The sequence below is a fragment of the Bombina bombina genome, chromosome 6, assembly GCF_027579735.1.
Source record: "Bombina bombina isolate aBomBom1 chromosome 6, aBomBom1.pri, whole genome shotgun sequence".
NCBI lineage: Eukaryota > Metazoa > Chordata > Amphibia > Anura > Bombinatoridae > Bombina > Bombina bombina.
In genome coordinates, this window is record NC_069504.1 from 1,137,465,885 (window position 1) to 1,137,485,508 (window position 19,624).

At 52.0% G+C, this 19,624-nt stretch overlaps 1 protein-coding gene across 1 annotated transcript in view; it reads left to right on the forward strand.

The window, feature by feature from the left end:
• Positions 1–217: 217 nt before the first annotated feature.
• The window catches only part of LOC128664282 (N-acylneuraminate cytidylyltransferase), a 238,183-nt gene continuing 218,776 nt past the window's right edge, over positions 218–19,624 (forward strand). Inside the window, exons 1-3 of the mRNA XM_053719115.1 lie at positions 218–437; positions 18,014–18,156; positions 19,157–19,312. Of these exons, the coding sequence (XP_053575090.1) occupies positions 271–437; positions 18,014–18,156; positions 19,157–19,312 (466 nt within the window). The 5' untranslated portion in view covers positions 218–270. The remainder of the gene's footprint in view (positions 438–18,013; positions 18,157–19,156; positions 19,313–19,624) is intronic.

Sequence of the window (19,624 nt, forward strand, 5' to 3'; positions counted from 1 at the left end):
CAGTAACCACTGTTCTCCTCAAACCTAGACACGTCATCACTAAGGTACATTACACAAACTACAACTCCCAGCAGGCTTATGCGGCGTGCAGTGACGATTTAAGGTTGGCCCTTTACGTTCTCTCCGTTGTTTGCCTGCTGGGGCGTGTCCTCCATTGGTTGGCTAAAGGGGGCGTTCCCTCCAATGGTTGGCTGCAGGGGGCGTATCCTCATCTTGTGAGTTGTGAGTTCTTGCTTTGCCAGTCAGTGATTGGCAGCTCATCAGTCAGACATGACGGACAGCGGGGTCTCTGGTGCCAGGCGCGGTCACCTCACGGCACTAGTGTTGGCCCGTGGGGGAAGTAAAGGAATTCCGCTCAAAAACATAAAGTTACTGGCGGGGAAACCGCTCATCGCCTGGGTCCTCACGGCCGCCATCGACTCGCTGAGTTTTGATAGGTAAGTAGCGTATCCATAGTAACCAGAGAGAGAGAGAGAGAGAGCACCAGCATAGCCAGGTAGGGGCACTTGTGTCAGGTAGCTGGGGCAGCTGTGTGCCAGGAGGACAAGTGTCAGGTAGCTGGGGCAGCTGTGTGCCAGGAGGACAAGTGTCAGGTAGCTGGGGCAGCTGTGTGCCAGGAGGGCAAGTGTCAGGGAGCTGGGCAGCTGTGTGCCAGCAGGAGGGCAAGTGTCAGGTAGCTGTGGCAGCTGTGTGCCAGGAGGGCAAGTGTCAGGTAGCTGTGGCAGCTGTGTGCCAGGAGGGCAAGTGTCAGGGAACTATGCAGCTGTGTGCCAGGAGGACAAGTGTCAGGGAGCTGAGCAGCTGTGTGCCAGGAGGGCAAGTGTCAGGGAGCTGAGCAGCTGTGTGCCAGCAGGACAAGTGTCAGGGAGCTGAGCAGCTGTGTGCCAGCAGGACAAGTGTCAGGGAGCTGAGCAGCTGTGTGCCAGCAGGACAAGTGTCAGGGAGCTGGGCAGCTGTGTGCCAGGAGGGCAAGTGGCAGCTGTGTGCCAGGAGGGCAAGTGTCAGGAAGCTGGGGCAGCTGTGTGCCAGGAGGGCAAGTGTCAGGGAGCTGGGCAGCTGTGTGCCAGGAGGGCAAGTGTCAGGGAGCTGGGCAGCTGTGTGCCAGCAGGACAAGTGTCAGGGAGCTGGGCAGCTGTGTGCCAGCAGGACAAGTGTCAGGGAGCTGAGCAGCTGTGTGCCAGGAGGGCAAGTATCAGGGAGCTGGGCAGCTGTGTGCCAGGAGGGCAAGTATCAGGGAGCTGGGCAGCTGTGTGCCAGCAGGACAAGTGTCAGGGAGCTGGGCAGCTGTGTGCCAGCAGGACAAGTGTCAGGGAGCTGGGCAGCTGTGTGCCAGCAGGACAAGTGTCAGGGAGCTGAGCAGCTGTGTGCCAGGAGGGCAAGTGTCAGGGAGCTGGGCAGCAGTGTGCCAGGAGGACAAGTGTCAGGGAGCTGGGGCAGCTGTGTGCCAGGAGGGCAAGTGTCAGGGAGCTGGGCAGCTGTGTGCCAGCAGGACAAGTGTCAGGGAACTATGCAGCTGTGTGCCAGGAGGACAAGTGTCAGGGAGCTGGGGCAGCTGTGTGCCAGGAGGGCAAGTGTCAGGGAGCTGGGCAGCTGTGTGCCAGGAGGGCAAGTATCAGGGAGCTGGGCAGCTGTGTGCCAGCAGGACAAGTGTCAGGGAGCCGAGCAGCTGTGTGCCAGGAGGGCAAGTGTCAGGGAGCTGGGCAGCAGTGTGCCAGGAGGGCAAGTGTCAGGGAGCTGGGGCAGCTGTGTGCCAGGAGGGCAAGTGTCAGGGAGCTGGGCAGCTGTGTGCCAGGAGGGCAAGTGTCAGGGAGCTGAGCAGCTGTGTGCCAGAAGGGCAAGTGTCAGGGAGCTGGGCAGCAGTGTGCCAGGAGGGCAAGTGTCAGGGAGCTGGGGCAGCTGTGTGCCAGGAGGGCAAGTGTCAGGGAACTATGCAGCTGTGTGCCAGCAGGACAAGTGTCAGGTAGCTGGGCAGCTGTGTGCCAGGAGGACAAGTGTCAGGTAGCTTGGCAGCTGTGTGCCAGGAGGACAAGTGTCAGGAAGCTGGGCAGCTGTGTGCCAGGAGGGCAAGTGTCAGGGAGCTGGGCAGCCGTGTGCCAGGAGGGCAAGTGTCAGGGAGCTGGGCAGCTGTGTGCCAGGAGGACAAGTGTCAGGAAGCTGGGGCAGCTGTGTGCCAGGAGGACAAGTGTCAGGGAACTATGCAGCTGTGTGCCAGCAGGACAAGTGTCAGGTAGCTGGGCAGCTGTGTGCCAGCAGGACAAGTGTCAGGGAGCTGGGGCAGCTGTGTGCCAGGAGGGCAAGTGTCAGGTAGCTGGGCAGCTGTGTGCCAGGAGGACAAGTGTCAGGTAGCTGGGCAGCTGTGTGCCAGGAGGGACAAGTGCCAGGGAGCTGGGCAGCTGTGTGCCAGGAGGGCAAGTGTCAGGGAGCTGGGGCAGCTGTGTGCCAGGAGGACAAGTGCCAGGGAGCTGGGGCAGCTGTGTGCCAGCAGGACAAGTGTCAGGGAACTATGCAGCTGTGTGCCAGAAGGACAAGTGTCAGGTAGCTGGGCAGCTGTGTGCCAGGAGGACAAGTGTCAGGTAGCTGGGCAGCTGTGTGCCAGGAGGGACAAGTGCCAGGGAGCTGGGCAGCTGTGTGCCAGGAGGACAAGTGTCAGGTAGCTGGGCAGCTGTGTGCCAGGAGGGACAAGTGCCAGGGAGCTGGGCAGCTGTGTGCCAGGATGGCAAGTGTCAGGGAGCTGGGGCAGCTGTGTGCCAGGAGGACAAGTGTCAGGTAGCTGGGCAGCTGTGTGCCAGTAGGGACAAGTGCCAGGGAGCTGGGCAGCTGTGTGCCAGGATGGCAATTGTCAGGGAGCTGGGGCAGCTGTGTGCCAGGAGGGCAAGTGTCAGGTAGCTGGGGCCTCTGTGTGCCAGGAGGGCAAGTGTCAGGGAGCTGGGCAGCTGTGTGTCAGGGAGCTGGGGCAGCTGTGTGCCAGTAGGGACAAGTGCCAGGGAGCTGGGCAGCTGTGTGCCAGGATGGCAAGTGTCAGGGAACTATGCAGCTGTGTGCCAGGAGGACAAGTGTCAGGTAGCTGGGCAGCTGTGTGCCAGGAGGACAAGTGTCAGGTAGCTGGGCAGCTGTGTGCCAGGAGGGACAAGTGCCAGGGAGCTGGGCAGCTGTGTGCCAGGAGGACAAGTGTCAGGTAGCTGGGCAGCTGTGTGCCAGGAGGGACAAGTGCCAGGGAGCTGGGCAGCTGTGTGCCAGGATGGCAAGTGTCAGGGAGCTGGGGCAGCTGTGTGCCAGGAGGACAAGTGTCAGGTAGCTGGGCAGCTGTGTGCCAGCAGGACAAGTGTCAGGGAGCTGAGCAGCTGTGTGCCAGGATGGCAAGTGTCAGGTAGCTGGGCAGCTGTGTGCCAGGAGGACAAGTGTCAGGGAGCTGAGCAGCTGTGTGCCAGTAGGGACAAGTGCCAGGGAGCTGGGGCAGCTGTGTGCCAGGATGGCAAGTGTCAGGGAGCTGGGGCAGCTGTGTGCCAGGAGGGCAAGTGTCAGGTAGCTGGGGCCTCTGTGTGCCAGGAGGGCAAGTGTCAGGGAGCTGGGCAGCTGTGTGTCAGGGAGCTGGGGCAGCTGTGTGCCAGTAGGGACAAGTGCCAGGGAGCTGGGCAGCTGTGTGCCAGGATGGCAAGTGTCAGGGAGCTGGGGCAGCTGTGTGCCAGGAGGACAAATGTCAGGTAGCTGGGCAGCTGTGTGCCAGGAGGACAACTGTCAGGTAGCTGGGCAGCTGTGTGCCAGGAGGACAAGTGTCAGGTAGCTGGGCAGCTGTGTGCCAGGAGGGACAAGTGCCAGGGAGCTGGGGCAGCTGTGTGCCAGGAGGGCAAGTGTCAGGTAGCTGGGCAGCTGTGTGCCAGGAGGACAAGTGTCAGGTAGCTGGGGCAGCTGTGTGCCAGGAGGACAAGTGTCAGGGAGCTGGGGCAGCTGTGTGCCAGGAGGACAAGTGTCAGGTAGCTGGGCAGCTGTGTGCCAGGAGGACAAGTGTCAGGTAGCTGGGCAGCTGTGTGCCAGGAGAGCAAGTGTCAGGGAGCTGAGCAGCTGTGTGCCAGGAGGGCAAGTGTCAGGGAGCTGGGCAGCTGTGTGCCAGGAGGGCAAGTGTCAGGTAGCTGGGGCAGCTGTGTGCCAGGAGGGCAAGTGTCAGGGAGCTGGGCAGCTGTGTGCCAGGAGGGCAAGTGTCAGGGAGCTGAGCAGCTGTGTGCCAGCAGGACAAGTGTCAGGGAGCTGAGCAGCTGTGTGCCAGCAGGACAAGTGTCAGGGAGCTGAGCAGCTGTGTGCCAGCAGGACAAGTGTCAGGGAGCTGAGCAGCTGTGTGCCAGGAGGGCAAGTGTCAGGGAGCTGGGCAGCAGTGTGCCAGGAGGGCAAGTGTCAGGGAGCTGGGCAGCAGTGTGCCAGGAGGGCAAGTGTCAGGGAGCTGGGCAGCAGTGTGCCAGGAGGGCAAGTGTCAGGGAGCTGGGCAGCTGTGTGTCAGGGAGCTGGGGCAGCTGTGTGCCAGTAGGGACAAGTGTCAGGGAGCTGGGGCAGCTGTGTGCCAGGAGGGCAAGTGTCAGGGAGCTGGGCAGCTGTGTGCCAGGAGGGCAAGTGTCAGGGAGCTGAGCAGCTGTGTGCCAGAAGGGCAAGTGTCAGGGAGCTGGGCAGCAGTGTGCCAGGAGGGCAAGTGTCAGGGAGCTGGGGCAGCTGTGTGCCAGGAGGGCAAGTGTCAGGGAACTATGCAGCTGTGTGCCAGCAGGACAAGTGTCAGGTAGCTGGGCAGCTGTGTGCCAGGAGGACAAGTGTCAGGTAGCTGGGCAGCTGTGTGCCAGGAGGACAAGTGTCAGGAAGCTGGGCAGCTGTGTGCCAGGAGGGCAAGTGTCAGGGAGCTGGGCAGCCGTGTGCCAGGAGGGCAAGTGTCAGGGAGCTGGGCAGCTGTGTGCCAGGAGGACAAGTGTCAGGAAGCTGGGGCAGCTGTGTGCCAGGAGGACAAGTGTCAGGAAGCTGGGGCAGCTGTGTGCCAGCAGGACAAGTGTCAGGGAGCTGGGGCAGCTGTGTGCCAGGAGGACAAGTGTCAGGTAGCTGGGCAGCTGTGTGCCAGGAGGGACAAGTGCCAGGGAGCTGGGCAGCTGTGTGCCAGGAGGGACAAGTGCCAGGGAGCTGGGCAGCTGTGTGCCAGGAGGGACAAGTGCCAGGGAGCTGGGCAGCTGTGTGCCAGGAGGGCAAGTGTCAGGGAGCTGGGGCAGCTGTGTGCCAGGAGGACAAGTGCCAGGGAGCTGGGGCAGCTGTGTGCCAGCAGGACAAGTGTCAGGGAACTATGCAGCTGTGTGCCAGAAGGACAAGTGTCAGGTAGCTGGGCAGCTGTGTGCCAGGAGGACAAGTGTCAGGTAGCTGGGCAGCTGTGTGCCAGGAGGGACAAGTGCCAGGGAGCTGGGCAGCTGTGTGCCAGGAGGACAAGTGTCAGGTAGCTGGGCAGCTGTGTGCCAGGAGGGACAAGTGCCAGGGAGCTGGGCAGCTGTGTGCCAGGATGGCAAGTGTCAGGGAGCTGGGGCAGCTGTGTGCCAGGAGGACAAGTGTCAGGTAGCTGGGCAGCTGTGTGCCAGGAGGGCAAGTGTCAGGTAGCTGGGCAGCTGTTTGCCAGAAGGACAAGTGTCAGGTAGCTGGGCAGCTGTGTGCCAGGAGGACAAGTGTCAGGTAGCTGGGCAGCTGTGTGCCAGGATGGCAACTGTCAGGTAGCTGGGCAGCTGTGTGCCAGTAGGGACAAGTGCCAGGGAGCTGGGCAGCTGTGTGCCAGGATGGCAATTGTCAGGGAGCTGGGGCAGCTGTGTGCCAGGAGGGCAAGTGTCAGGTAGCTGGGGCCTCTGTGTGCCAGGAGGGCAAGTGTCAGGGAGCTGGGCAGCTGTGTGTCAGGGAGCTGGGGCAGCTGTGTGCCAGTAGGGACAAGTGCCAGGGAGCTGGGCAGCTGTGTGCCAGGATGGCAAGTGTCAGGGAACTATGCAGCTGTGTGCCAGGAGGACAAGTGTCAGGTAGCTGGGCAGCTGTGTGCCAGGAGGACAAGTGTCAGGTAGCTGGGCAGCTGTGTGCCAGGAGGGACAAGTGCCAGGGAGCTGGGCAGCTGTGTGCCAGGAGGACAAGTGTCAGGTAGCTGGGCAGCTGTGTGCCAGGAGGGACAAGTGCCAGGGAGCTGGGCAGCTGTGTGCCAGGATGGCAAGTGTCAGGGAGCTGGGGCAGCTGTGTGCCAGGAGGACAAGTGTCAGGTAGCTGGGCAGCTGTGTGCCAGCAGGACAAGTGTCAGGGAGCTGAGCAGCTGTGTGCCAGGATGGCAAGTGTCAGGTAGCTGGGCAGCTGTGTGCCAGGAGGACAAGTGTCAGGGAGCTGAGCAGCTGTGTGCCAGTAGGGACAAGTGCCAGGGAGCTGGGCAGCTGTGTGCCAGGATGGCAAGTGTCAGGGAGCTGGGGCAGCTGTGTGCCAGGAGGGCAAGTGTCAGGTAGCTGGGGCCTCTGTGTGCCAGGAGGGCAAGTGTCAGGGAGCTGGGCAGCTGTGTGTCAGGGAGCTGGGGCAGCTGTGTGCCAGTAGGGACAAGTGCCAGGGAGCTGGGCAGCTGTGTGCCAGGATGGCAAGTGTCAGGGAGCTGGGGCAGCTGTGTGCCAGGAGGACAAGTGTCAGGTAGCTGGGCAGCTGTGTGCCAGGAGGACAACTGTCAGGTAGCTGGGCAGCTGTGTGCCAGGAGGACAAGTGTCAGGTAGCTGGGCAGCTGTGTGCCAGGAGGGACAAGTGCCAGGGAGCTGGGGCAGCTGTGTGCCAGGAGGGCAAGTGTCAGGTAGCTGGGCAGCTGTGTGCCAGGAGGACAAGTGTCAGGTAGCTGGGGCAGCTGTGTGCCAGGAGGACAAGTGTCAGGGAGCTGGGGCAGCTGTGTGCCAGGAGGACAAGTGTCAGGTAGCTGGGCAGCTGTGTGCCAGGAGGACAAGTGTCAGGTAGCTGGGCAACTGTGTGCCAGGAGAGCAAGTGTCAGGGAGCTGAGCAGCTGTGTGCCAGGAGGGCAAGTGTCAGGGAGCTGAGCAGCTGTGTGCCAGGAGGGCAAGTGTCAGGGAGCTGGGCAGCTGTGTGCCAGGAGGGCAAGTGTCAGGTAGCTGGGGCAGCTGTGTGCCAGGAGGGCAAGTGTCAGGGAGCTGGGCAGCTGTGTGCCAGGAGGGCAAGTGTCAGGGAGCTGAGCAGCTGTGTGCCAGCAGGACAAGTGTCAGGGAGCTGAGCAGCTGTGTGCCAGCAGGACAAGTGTCAGGGAGCTGAGCAGCTGTGTGCCAGCAGGACAAGTGTCAGGGAGCTGAGCAGCTGTGTGCCAGGAGGGCAAGTGTCAGGGAGCTGGGCAGCAGTGTGCCAGGAGGGCAAGTGTCAGGGAGCTGGGCAGCTGTGTGCCAGGAGGACAAGTGTCAGGTAGCTGGGCAGCTGTGTGCCAGGAGGGACAAGTGCCAGGGAGCTGGGCAGCTGTGTGCCAGGAGGACAAGTGTCAGGGAGCTGGGGCAGCTGTGTGCCAGGAGGACAAGTGTCAGGGAGCTGGGGCAGCTGTGTGCCAGGAGGACAAGTGTCAGGTAGCTGGGCAGCTGTGTGCCAGGAGGACAAGTGTCAGGTAGCTGGGCAGCTGTGTGCCAGGAGGACAAGTGTCAGGTAGCTGGGCAGCTGTGTGCCAGGAGGGACAAGTGCCAGGGAGCTGGGCAGCTGTGTGCCAGGAGGACAAGTGTCAGGTAGCTGGGCAGCTGTGTGCCAGGAGGGACAAGTGCCAGGGAGCTGGGCAGCTGTGTGCCAGGATGGCAAGTGTCAGGGAGCTGGGGCAGCTGTGTGCCAGGAGGACAAGTGTCAGGTAGCTGGGCAGCTGTGTGCCAGCAGGACAAGTGTCAGGGAGCTGAGCAGCTGTGTGCCAGGAGGGCAAGTGTCAGGAAGCTGGGGCAGCTGTGTGCCAGGAGGACAAGTGTCAGGTAGCTGGGCAGCTGTGTGCCAGGAGGACAAGTGTCAGGGAGCTGAGCAGCTGTGTGCCAGTAGGGACAAGTGCCAGGGAGCTGGGCAGCTGTGTGCCAGGATGGCAAGTGTCAGGGAGCTGGGGCAGCTGTGTGCCAGGAGGGCAAGTGTCAGGTAGCTGGGGCCTCTGTGTGCCAGGAGGGCAAGTGTCAGGGAGCTGGGCAGCTGTGTGTCAGGGAGCTGGGGCAGCTGTGTGCCAGTAGGGACAAGTGCCAGGGAGCTGGGCAGCTGTGTGCCAGGATGGCAAGTGTCAGGGAGCTGGGGCAGCTGTGTGCCAGGAGGACAAGTGTCAGGTAGCTGGGCAGCTGTGTGCCAGGAGGACAAGTGTCAGGTAGCTGGGCAGCTGTGTGCCAGGAGGACAACTGTCAGGTAGCTGGGCAGCTGTGTGCCAGGAGGACAAGTGTCAGGTAGCTGGGCAGCTGTGTGCCAGGAGGGACAAGTGCCAGGGAGCTGGGGCAGCTGTGTGCCAGGAGGGCAAGTGTCAGGTAGCTGGGCAGCTGTGTGCCAGGAGGACAAGTGTCAGGTAGCTGGGGCAGCTGTGTGCCAGGAGGACAAGTGTCAGGTAGCTGGGCAGCTGTGTGCCAGGAGGACAACTGTCAGGTAGCTGGGCAGCTGTGTGCCAGGAGGGACAAGTGCCAGGGAGCTGGGGCAGCTGTGTGCCAGGAGGGCAAGTGTCAGGTAGCTGGGCAGCTGTGTGCCAGGAGGACAAGTGTCAGGTAGCTGGGGCAGCTGTGTGCCAGGAGGACAAGTGTCAGGGAGCTGGGGCAGCTGTGTGCCAGGAGGACAAGTGTCAGGTAGCTGGGCAGCTGTGTGCCAGGAGAGCAAGTGTCAGGGAGCTGAGCAGCTGTGTGCCAGGAGGGCAAGTGTCAGGGAGCTGGGCAGCTGTGTGCCAGGAGGGCAAGTGTCAGGTAGCTGGGGCAGCTGTGTGCCAGGAGGGCAAGTGTCAGGTAGCTGGGGCAGCTGTGTGCCAGGAGGGCAAGTGTCAGGGAGCTGGGCAGCTGTGTTCCAGGAGGGCAAGTGTCAGGGAGCTGAGCAGCTGTGTGCCAGCAGGACAAGTGTCAGGGAGCTGAGCAGCTGTGTGCCAGCAGGACAAGTGTCAGGGAGCTGAGCAGCTGTGTGCCAGGAGGGCAAGTGTCAGGGAGCTGGGCAGCAGTGGGCCAGGAGGGCAAGTGTCAGGGAGCTGGGCAGCAGTGTGCCAGGAGGGCAAGTGTCAGGGAGCTGGGCAGCTGTGTGTCAGGGAGCTGGGGCAGCTGTGTGCCAGTAGGGACAAGTGTCAGGGAGCTGGGGCAGCTGTGTGCCAGTAGGGACAAGTGCCAGGGAGCTGGGCAGCTGTGTGCCAGTAGGGACAAGTGTCAGGGAGCTGGGCAGCTGTGTGCCAGGATGGCAAGTGTCAGGGAGCTGGGGCAGCTGTGTGCCAGGAGGGCAAGTGTCAGGGAGCTGGGGCCTCTGTGTGCCAGGAGGGCAAGTGTCAGGGAGCTGGGCAGCTGTGTGTCAGGGAGCTGGGGCAGCTGTGTGCCAGTAGGGACAAGTGTCAGGGAGCTGGGGCAGCTGTGTGCCAGTAGGGACAAGTGTCAGGGAGTTGGGGCAGCTGTGTGCCAGCAGGACTAGTGTCAGGGAGCTGGGGCAGCTGTGTGCCAGGAGGACAAGTGTCAGGGAACTATGCAGCTGTGTGCCAGGAGGACAAGTGTCAGGTAGCTGGGCAGCTGTGTGCCAACAGGACAAGTGTCAGGTAGCTGGGCAGCTGTTTGCCAGGGGGACAAGTGTTAGGGAGTTGGGCAGCTGTGTTTGAGGGACAAGTGCCAGGGAGCTGGGCAGCTGTGTGCCAGAAGGGACAGGTGCCAGGGAGCTGGGCAGCTGTGTGCCAGGAGGGACAAGTGTCAGGGAGCTGGGCAGCTGTGTGCCAGGAGGGACAGGTGTCAGGGAACTATGCAGCTGTGTGCCAGGAGGGCAAGTGTCAGGGAACTATGCAGCTGTGTGCCAGGAGGACAAGTGTCAGGGAGCTGGGCAGCTGTGTGCCAGGAGGACAAGTGTAAGGGAGCTGGGCAGCTGTGTGCCAGGAGGACAAGTGTCAGGGAACTATGCAGCTGTGTGCCAGGAGGACAAGTGTCAGGGAGCTGGGGCAGCTGTGTGCCAGGAGGACAAGTGTCAGGTAGCTGGGCAGCTGTGTGCCAGGAGGGACAAATGCTAGGGAGCTGGGCAGCTGTGTGCCAGTAGGGACAAATGCTAGGGAGCTGGGCAGCTGTGTGCCAACAGTACAAGTGCTAGGCAGCTGTTTGCCAGGGGGACAAGTGCCAGGGAGCTGGGCAGCTGTGTGCCAGGAGGGACAAGTGCCAGGGAGCTGGGCAGCTGTGTGCCAGGAGGGACAAGTGTCAGGGAGCTGGGGCAGCTGTGTGCCAGGAGGGCAAGTGTCAGGGAACTATGCAGCTGTGTGCCAGGAGGACAAGTGTCAGGTAGCTGGGTAGCTGTGTGCCAACAGTACAAGTGCTAGGCAGCTGTTTGCCAGGAGGGACAAGTGTTAGGGAGTTGGGCAGCTGTGTGCCAGGAGGGACAAGTGTTAGGGAGTTGGGCAGCTGTGTTTGAGGGACAAGTGTCAGGGAGCTGGGCAGCTGTGTGCCAGGAGGGACAGGTGTCAGGGAGCTGGGCAGCTGTGTGCCAGGAGGGACAGGTGTCAGGGAGCTGGGCAGCTGTGTGCCAGGAGGGACAGGTGTCAGGGAGCTGGGCAGCTGTGTGCCAGGAGGGACAGGTGTCAGGGAGCTGGGCAGCTGTGTACCAGGAGGGACAGGTGTCAGGGAGCTGGGCAGCTGTGTGCCAGTAGGGACAAATGCTAGGGAGCTGGGCAGCTGTGTGCCAACAGTACAAGTGCTAGGCATCTTTTTGCCAGGAGGGACAAGTGCCAGGGAGCTGGGCAGCTGTGTGCCAGGAGGGACAAGTGCCAGGGAGCTGGTCAGCTGTGTGCCAGGAGGACAAGTGTCAGGAAACTGGGCAGCTGTGTGCCAGGAGGGACAGGTGTCAGGGAGCTGGGCAGCTGTGTGCCAGGAGGGACAGGTGTCAGGGAGCTGGGCAGCTGTGTGCCAGGAGGGACAGGTGTCAGGGAGCTGGGCAGCTGTGTGCCAGTAGGGACAAATGCTAGGGAGCTGGGCAGCTGTGTGCCAACAGTACAAGTGCTAGGCAGCTGTTTGCCAGGAGGGACAAGTGCCAGGGAGCTGGGCAGCTGTGTGCCAGGAGGGACAAGTGTCAGGGAGCTGGGGCAGCTGTGTGCCAGGAGGGACAAGTGTCAGGGAGCTGGGGCAGCTGTGTGCCAGGAGGGACAAGTGCCAGGGAGCTGGGCAGCTGTGTGCCAGGAGGGACAGGTGTCAGGGAGCTGGGCAGCTGTGTGCCAGGAGGGACAAGTGCCAGGGAGCTGGGCAGCTGTGTGCCTGGAGGACAAGTGTTGGAGCTGGGCGGAGGTGTGCCAGGAGTACAAGCATCAAGAAGTTGGGCAAATGTGTTCCAGGAGGGTAAGCATTAGGGAGCTGTGCAGATTTGTGCCACAGATTAATACCTAGGGCTACTGTTCAGCTAGTTGCAGAAATCCGCATGTAGTTATGTTTTGAATAAGAAGCAACTGTGCCAGGGGGCTGGGGCAGCTGTGTTTTTGGAGAAAACATCCTAATAAACTGAAACCTGTATTTTAGAAGGGTAAATGCCAATGGACTGTGGCAGCTATGTGTTATTAAAGCTAGTGCAAGGCAACTGGAGTCTGTGTGCCAGGAATATTGGTGTCATATGGGCTATCTTTCAGGATGCTGTTGCCAGGAAACTAGAACATCAGCGTGCCAGGAAGTTTAATGTTAGTGGCCAGTCTGTTCTAGGCTTGGGAAGCTTTGTCTGGAAAACTAGAGTCAGGAGGATGAGGCGTTGGGATGCAGGGTGGTGTAACTTTGTGCCCATGAGACTGCAGTGAGAGTGCTGTGGTAACTGGCCAGATAGGCTAATGCTATAAGGCTGGGTCAGTTGTGGCAGAAAGGTTCTTGCCAAGCTGTGGGCATCTGAGAGACACTGAGAAACAAGACTATTCAGGCGTAAATACAGTGTGCCAGAGGATTGGTGCTTAGACGGAACACTAAAAACTGGTTTAGGCTCTTCTGATATTTATGCACATTATTTATACTATGTGGCTAAAAGTATGTTGACATCCTTACTAATTATTAGTTCAGGTGTTGTCATACCCATAAAAATCTCCATAGGCTCACATTGGCAGTATAATGGGTCGTACTGAAGAGCTCAGTGACTTTAAACGTGGCCCTGTCATAGGATTTCACCTTTGCCACAAGTCAGTTCATGACATATCTGCTGAGGGAATTTGCAATAGAGACTTTGTAATTTGTAAAAAAGTAAAGGTTGTCTGTTAGTGGTAAACATTTTGGATAACTTTTGTGATATTTTTAAAATTTCACAAAATCTCTTCCAAGCACATAAAAGATCTTTATATGACACGCTATTCTTGACATGTTGGGGCAGGCTTCCAAGTGAATAATAGTAAAGGGGCTACTAACTCATTCTCAATTACTAAAGGGCGAAAATATTGCTTCCCTGCCAGCCAGTCCACTACTAGTTTGATATGTGAGGCCCAATTATACCATTGGAAGTTTCAATCCTCCTTGATCTAATGGAAGTGTCAGCTTAGCTCCACCTAGGTGTCTATTATTTTTTCTCTCGAAATAAACTCTGTAAACAAGCTATGTATTTGGTTATGGCCAGGTTGCTTAATAAGCAATGGTAACAACTGGTACAGAATTTTGGTTAGTATTATGATCTTTAAAAGGTGTACTCTGCCATACAGCAATACTGGCGAATTGGCCCCTCCCTCTAGGATACTCTTTACATTATGAATAATTGGGTCAATGTTTACTTTATATAGGAAGAGTGGGTTAATGCACTACATTAAGCGTAAGTATTTAAATGATTTCATGATTCAGATAGAGAATGTCATTTTAATCAATTTTCCAGTTTACTTTTATCACCAATTTTGCTTTGTTTTGGTTTTCTTAGTTGAAAGCTAAACCTAGGAGGTTTATAAGCTAATTTCTAAGCCCTTGAAGGCCGCCTCTTCTCTCGGGGCCTTTTGACAGTTTTTCACCACTAGAGGTTAGCACTAGAGGGTGTTAGTTCATGTGTGTCATATAGATAACACTGTGCTCACGCACGTGGAGTTCAGGTGAGTCAGCTCTGATTGGCTAAAATGGATGTCTGTCAAAAGAACTGAAATAAGGGGGCAGTTTGCAGAGGCTTAGATACAAGGTAATCACAGAGGTAAAAAGTGTATTTGTATCTGTGTTGCTTGTGCAAAACTAGGGAATGGCTAATAAAGGGATTATCTATCTTTTTAAACTATAAAAATTCTGGTGTTGACTGTCCCTTTAAGTAGTATATCTGTTAATGTGACAGCCTCTGAATTACAAGACCACACTTCTTCCGATCTATCTACATTAATTTTATATCCTGTGAAGGATCAGAATTCATAAAAAAATATAAAAAATCTGGGGAATGGTGTTTTTAGGATCTGGGAGATATATCAGGAGATCATCTGCATACAGTGGCAAATGCACTGTGTATGTTTTAAGGGAGAGTCCCTGAACAAATACTCTAATATAAATTGCTAAAGGCTCTGTCACCAATTGCTTTGTGTGCTTTTTGTAATGAATTTTGGTAACATTTGTCAGTTTACACTGGATTGACAGCCACTACAAACCCTGAAAATGATAAACAAGCACGTTCAGTATGTTTTTGGTTATAAAAATGACAAAACATTTCCCATATGTCTATATAAAGGTCTTTGGAATATGCTACACCTAAAATTGCTTACCTAAAGTTGTTGCAAGGCATTTAGACAGATTTTGTTGTTTAGTTATCTTACGGCTAGATTTAGAGTTCTGCGGCCAAAGGGGTGCATTAGCTACGCATGCTTTCCCCCCCCCCCCCGCACCTTTTAAATACCGCTGGTATTTAGAGTTCACAGAATGGCTGCGTTAGGCTCCAAAAAAGGAGCGTAGAGCATAATTTAACGCCACTGCAACTCTCGATACCAGCAGTGCTTACGGACGCGGCCAGCTTCAAAAACGTGCCTGCAAAAAAGCAGCGTTCAGCTCCTAACGCAGCCCCATTGTTTTCTATAGGGAAACACTTCCTAAGTCTGCACCTAACACCCTAACATGTACCCCGAGTCTAAACACCCCTAATCTTACACTTATTAACCCCTAATCTGCCGCCCCTGCTATCGCTGACCCCTGCATATTATTATTAACCCCTAATCTGCCGCTCCGTACACCACCGCAAGATACATTATAGCTATGTACCCCTAATTTGCTGCCCCTAACACCGCCGACCCATATATTATATTTATTAACCCCTAATCTGCCCCCCTCAACGTCGCCTCCACCTGCCTACACTTATTAACCCCTAATCTGCCGAGCGGACCGCACCGCTACTATAATAAAGTTATTAACCCCTAATCCGCCTCACTCCCGCCTCAATAACCCTATAATAAATGGTATTAACCCCTAATCTGCCCTCCCTAACATCGCCAACACCTAACTTCAAGTATTAACCCCTAATCTGCCAAACGGAGCTCACCGCTACTCTAATAAATTTTTTAACCCCTAAAGCTAATTCTAACCCTAACCCTAACACCCCCCTAAGTTAAATATAATTTTATTCTAACGAAATAAATTAATTCTTATTAAATAAATTATTCCTATTTAAAGCTAAATACTTACCTGTAAAATAAACCCTAATATAGCTACAATATAAATAATAATTATATTGTAGCTATTTTAGGATTAATATTTATTTTACAGGCAACTTTGTATTTATTTTAACCAGGTACAATAGCTATTAAATAGTTAATAACTATTTAATAGTTACCTAGTTAAAATAATTACAAAATTACCTGTAAAATAAATCCTAACCTAAGTTACAATTAAACCTAACACTACACTATTAATAAATTAATTAAATACAATACCTACAAATAAATACAATTAAATAAACTAACTAAAGTACAAAAAATAAAAAAGAACTAAGTTACAAAAAATAAAAAAATATTTACAAACATTCGAAAAATATTGCAACAATTTTAAACTAATTACACCTACTCTAAGCCCCCTAATAAAATAACAAAGCCCCCCTAAATAAAAAAATGCCCTACCCTATTCTAAATTAAAAAAGTTCAAAGTTCTACCTTACCAGCCCTGAAAAGGGCCCTTTGCGGGGCATGCCCCAAAGAATTCAGCTCTTTTGCCTGTAAAAAAAAACATACAATACCCCCCCCCAACATTACAACCCACCACCCACATACCCCTAATCTAACCCAAACCCCCCTTAAATAAACCTAACACTAAGCCCCTGAAGATCTTCCTACCTTATCTTCACCATGCCAGGTTCACCGATCGGTCCAGAAGAGGGTCCGAAGTCTTGATCCAAGCGGCGGCTGAAGAACTCCATCATCGGGCTGAAGTCGGAAGTCCATCATCGGGATGAAGTCTTCTATCAAGCCGCATCTTCAATCTTCTTTCTTCCGGAGCGGAGCCATCTTCTTCCAAGCCGATGCGGAACATCCTCTTCAACCGACGCCTACTCGCCAAATGACGGTTCCTTTAAATGACGTCATCCAAGATGGCGTCCCTCGAATTCCGATTGGCTGATAGGATTCTATCAGCCAATCGGAATTAAGGTAGGAATATTCTGATTGGCTGATGGAATCAGCCAATCAGATTCAAGTTCAATCCGATTGGCTGATTGGATAAGCCAATCAGATTGAGCTCGCATTCTATTGGCTGTTCCGATTTGTAAATATTTTTTTATTTTTTGTAACTTAGTTCTTTTTTATTTTTTGTACTTTAGTTGGTTTATTTAATTGTATTTATTTGTAGGTATTGTATTTAATTTATTTATTGATAGTGTAGTGTTAGGTTTAATTGTAGATAATTGTAGGTATTTTATTTAATTAATTTATTGATAGTGTAGTGTTAGGTTTAATTGTAACTTAGGTTAGGATTTATTTTACAGGTAATTTTGTAATTATTTTAACTAGGTAACTATTAAATAGTTATTAACTATTTAATAGCTATTGTACCTGGTTAAAATAAATACAAAGTTGCCTGTAAAATAAATATTAATCCTAAAATAGCTACAATATAATTATAATTTATATTGTAGCTATATTAGGGTTTATTTTACAGGTAAGTATTTAGCTTTAAATAGGAATAATTTATTTAATAAGAGTTAATTTATTTCGTTAGAATAAAATTATATTTAATTTAGGGGGGTGTTAGGGTTAGAATTAGCTTTAGGGGTTAAAAAATGTATTAGAGTAGCGGTGAGCTCCGATCGGCAGATTAGGGGTTAATACTTGAAGTTAGGTGTCGGCGATGTTAGGGAGGGCAGATTAGGGGTTAATAAATATAATATAGGGGTCGGCGGTGTTAGGGGCAGCAGATTAGGGGTTCATAGGGATAACGTAGGTGGCAGCGGCGTGCGGTCGGCAGATTAGGGGTTAAAATTTTTTAATAGAGTGGCGGCGATGTGGGGGGGCCTCGGTTTAGGGGTACATAGGTAGTTTATGGGTGTTAGTGTACTTTAGAGCACAGAAGAGCTTTATGAACCGGCGTTAGCCCAGAATGCTCTTAACTCCTGACTTTTTTCTGCGGCTGGAGTTTTGTCGTTAGATTTCTAACGCTCACTTCAGCCACGACTCTAAATACCGGCGTTAGAAAGGTCCCATTGAAAAGATAAGATACGCAAATGGCGTAGGGGGATCTGCGGTATGGAAAAGTCGTGGCTGCAAAGTGAGCGTTAGACCCTTTCCTGACTGACTCCAAATACCAGAGGGCGGTAAAAACCAGCGTTAGGACCCTCTAACGCTGGTTTTGACGGCTACCGCCCAACTCTAAATCTAGCCGTTAGTGTTAATTGTTCTCATCCAAAGTAATCCTAAAAATATGGTCAGATTTGGGTCCTGGACTTATATGACCCTGTTTTAGTATATACAGTAGTAACATTTGAGATTTGGCAGAGTTGATGAGGGTGGGACAGACACCACTCATATGCTCTACAGACCACCTCTAAAAATTACTCAAAAGTGCACATTCTCAATGTAGTAAAAAACCAACAAACTTCAGAGCGGAAGGTAGGCGACTAGTAAGGAGAATTTGCAGCAGTTAGGGAGTGAAATGGAGGTAAGGCATTGATTTTTATAAACATTCTACCGTTGCCTACTATAGTTTTCATGGCACACAATTTATACTATCCCTATACATTTATTTTATTCACTGCTGCTCCCAGTGTGCACAAGATATTGCTGACAAACTACGGTGACCTTACAAGTTCGCGTATTCATAGTAAACAAAATACCTGTGTGTGATGTGTCGGGCTGAACAATAAATACCCCAACTGATCTGCAGGGCTTGAGGAAGGAGCCAGATCCCTAATACTACATTAGTGCACATTTCTACTTGTAAGTCTTGTCTCACAAAATAATGTAGCCAAGAATTAAAGTATTAATGAAACACAAAAGGGAATTAAGAATGTTAAAGGGACATGAAACCCACATTTTTTTCTTTCATGATTTAGAAAGACCATGCAATTTTAAACATCTTTTTAATTTACTTCTATTATCTAATTTGCGTCATTCTCTAGATATACTTTGCTGAAAAGCATATCTAGATAGGCTCAGTAGCTGCTGATTGGTTGCTTCACATAGATGCATTGTGTGATTGGTTCACCCATGTGCATTGCTATTTTTTCAATAAAGGATTTCTAAAGAATGAAGCAAATTAGCTAATAGAAGTAAATTGGAATGTTGTTTAAAATTGTATTCTCTACTTAAATAATGAGACACATTTTTTTGGCTTTAGTGTCCCTTTAAATCTTTACTATAGGGAATAAAACATTTAAATTGTTGTGATAGCTTTAGTCGATGGATACCAGGTACTATGAATACACTTCTATAGTTAATTAGAATTTAATCTCTTTTCAGTGTTTGGGTTTCAACTGATAGTGATGAAATTGAGAACGTGGCAAAACATTTTGGTGCACAGGTGCATCGGAGAAGTGCAGACGTTTCTAAAGATACCACATCGTCCCTGGAAACCATCCAAGAATTTCTGCTCCATCACCCGGGTATGTGATTGTGACAAACTGCGCTTGTGTAATTATGTGAATAGCGGCATGTTGGTACTTTCCCAGGAAAGGCTGGTTTCACCCGTGTACAGTATAAATGTATTGAAAATATATACAGGGATTCTTGTAGTAAACCTGAGTATTAATCTTTAATCAGTAAGTCAATCTCTGTTTATATTTAAAAAGGTTCTTGGTATATTGGCCTGTTAGATTCACTAAATTGTTTATTTTTGTAATCTAATTCTTTACTAAGGCTATATATATTACACATTTTACATCTCTTTTATTATACACATTACATTTTCATAGTTTTCCGTGTAAGTATAACTGTGATACCTGGGTAACTGTAGAGACCAGAGAATGGTGGCTGTTAGGAGCGCTGAGAACACCTAATAGTAGGGTTCTCTGCTAAGTAGAGTCAGGGATATCCCAAAAAATTCTAAGTGAGCCAACCTTAAAAGATATACATATTTATTGTAACAAAGGATGAACTAAAAAAAATTATTTAAAAGACAATGATATTAGACATTGACTCTGAACCAATACTCGTGCTCCTAAATAATGATCAAGCTTCTAAATGATATAGTTACAGTGATATAATATATTGCAAATTATCACATGTGAAACAATCATATATGGTGAAAATAAAAATTCAATCAACCATAAAATGAGGTGTACACCTTCAAAAATCAAAAAACAAAAATCAAAAAAATGTATTCTCTTTATGAATATATCTGTGAAAAAATGTGAAAAAATGCGAAGAAATAAAAAAATGTGATGAAATGAAAAAAGTTTTTCCTTGTAAAATCCTTAAATTGTTTTGAAAGTAAACGATAATTAGTCTATATGTGTGTGAAGTCAATAACAAAAAGTCTCTTGCTGTGAATATCCAAATTTCTTCCAAGTGATGTGTATCCAATTATATCCTCTTTGGGATGTATTATAACTGATGAGACCAGACTACTTTAGTTCTGACCTGTGCCGTATTGTTGTTTTGTAGAGGTTGATATCGTTGGTAATATACAAGCAACGTCGCCTTGTCTACACCCGTCTGACCTAAGGAAAGTGGTAGACATGATCCGTAATGAAGCTTATGATTCTGTGTTTTCTGTTGTGCGACATCATCTGTTCCGATGGAAAGAAGTGAGAAAGCCAGGTGAGTTGTTCTTCGCCGTGCTGGGTACTGTAGTGTTTTTATTGTCCTATCATGTGAGATGTCCCTCAGTAACACTGCTGAGAGGCAGAACGTTTTTTCACTTTCTGTGATGAGATTTTTTACATACTGTGTGTGTGTGTGTGTATGTATGTGTGTGTGTATATATATATATATATACTGCCCTTACTACTATACTCCTACTATTCTGCCCTTAATCTTTACAAGCAACAATACTTTTCTAATCTCATCTCTACTCTTTCCTCTAACCCTAAACGTCTGTTCTCCACGTTCAACACTTCTCCGCCAACCCCC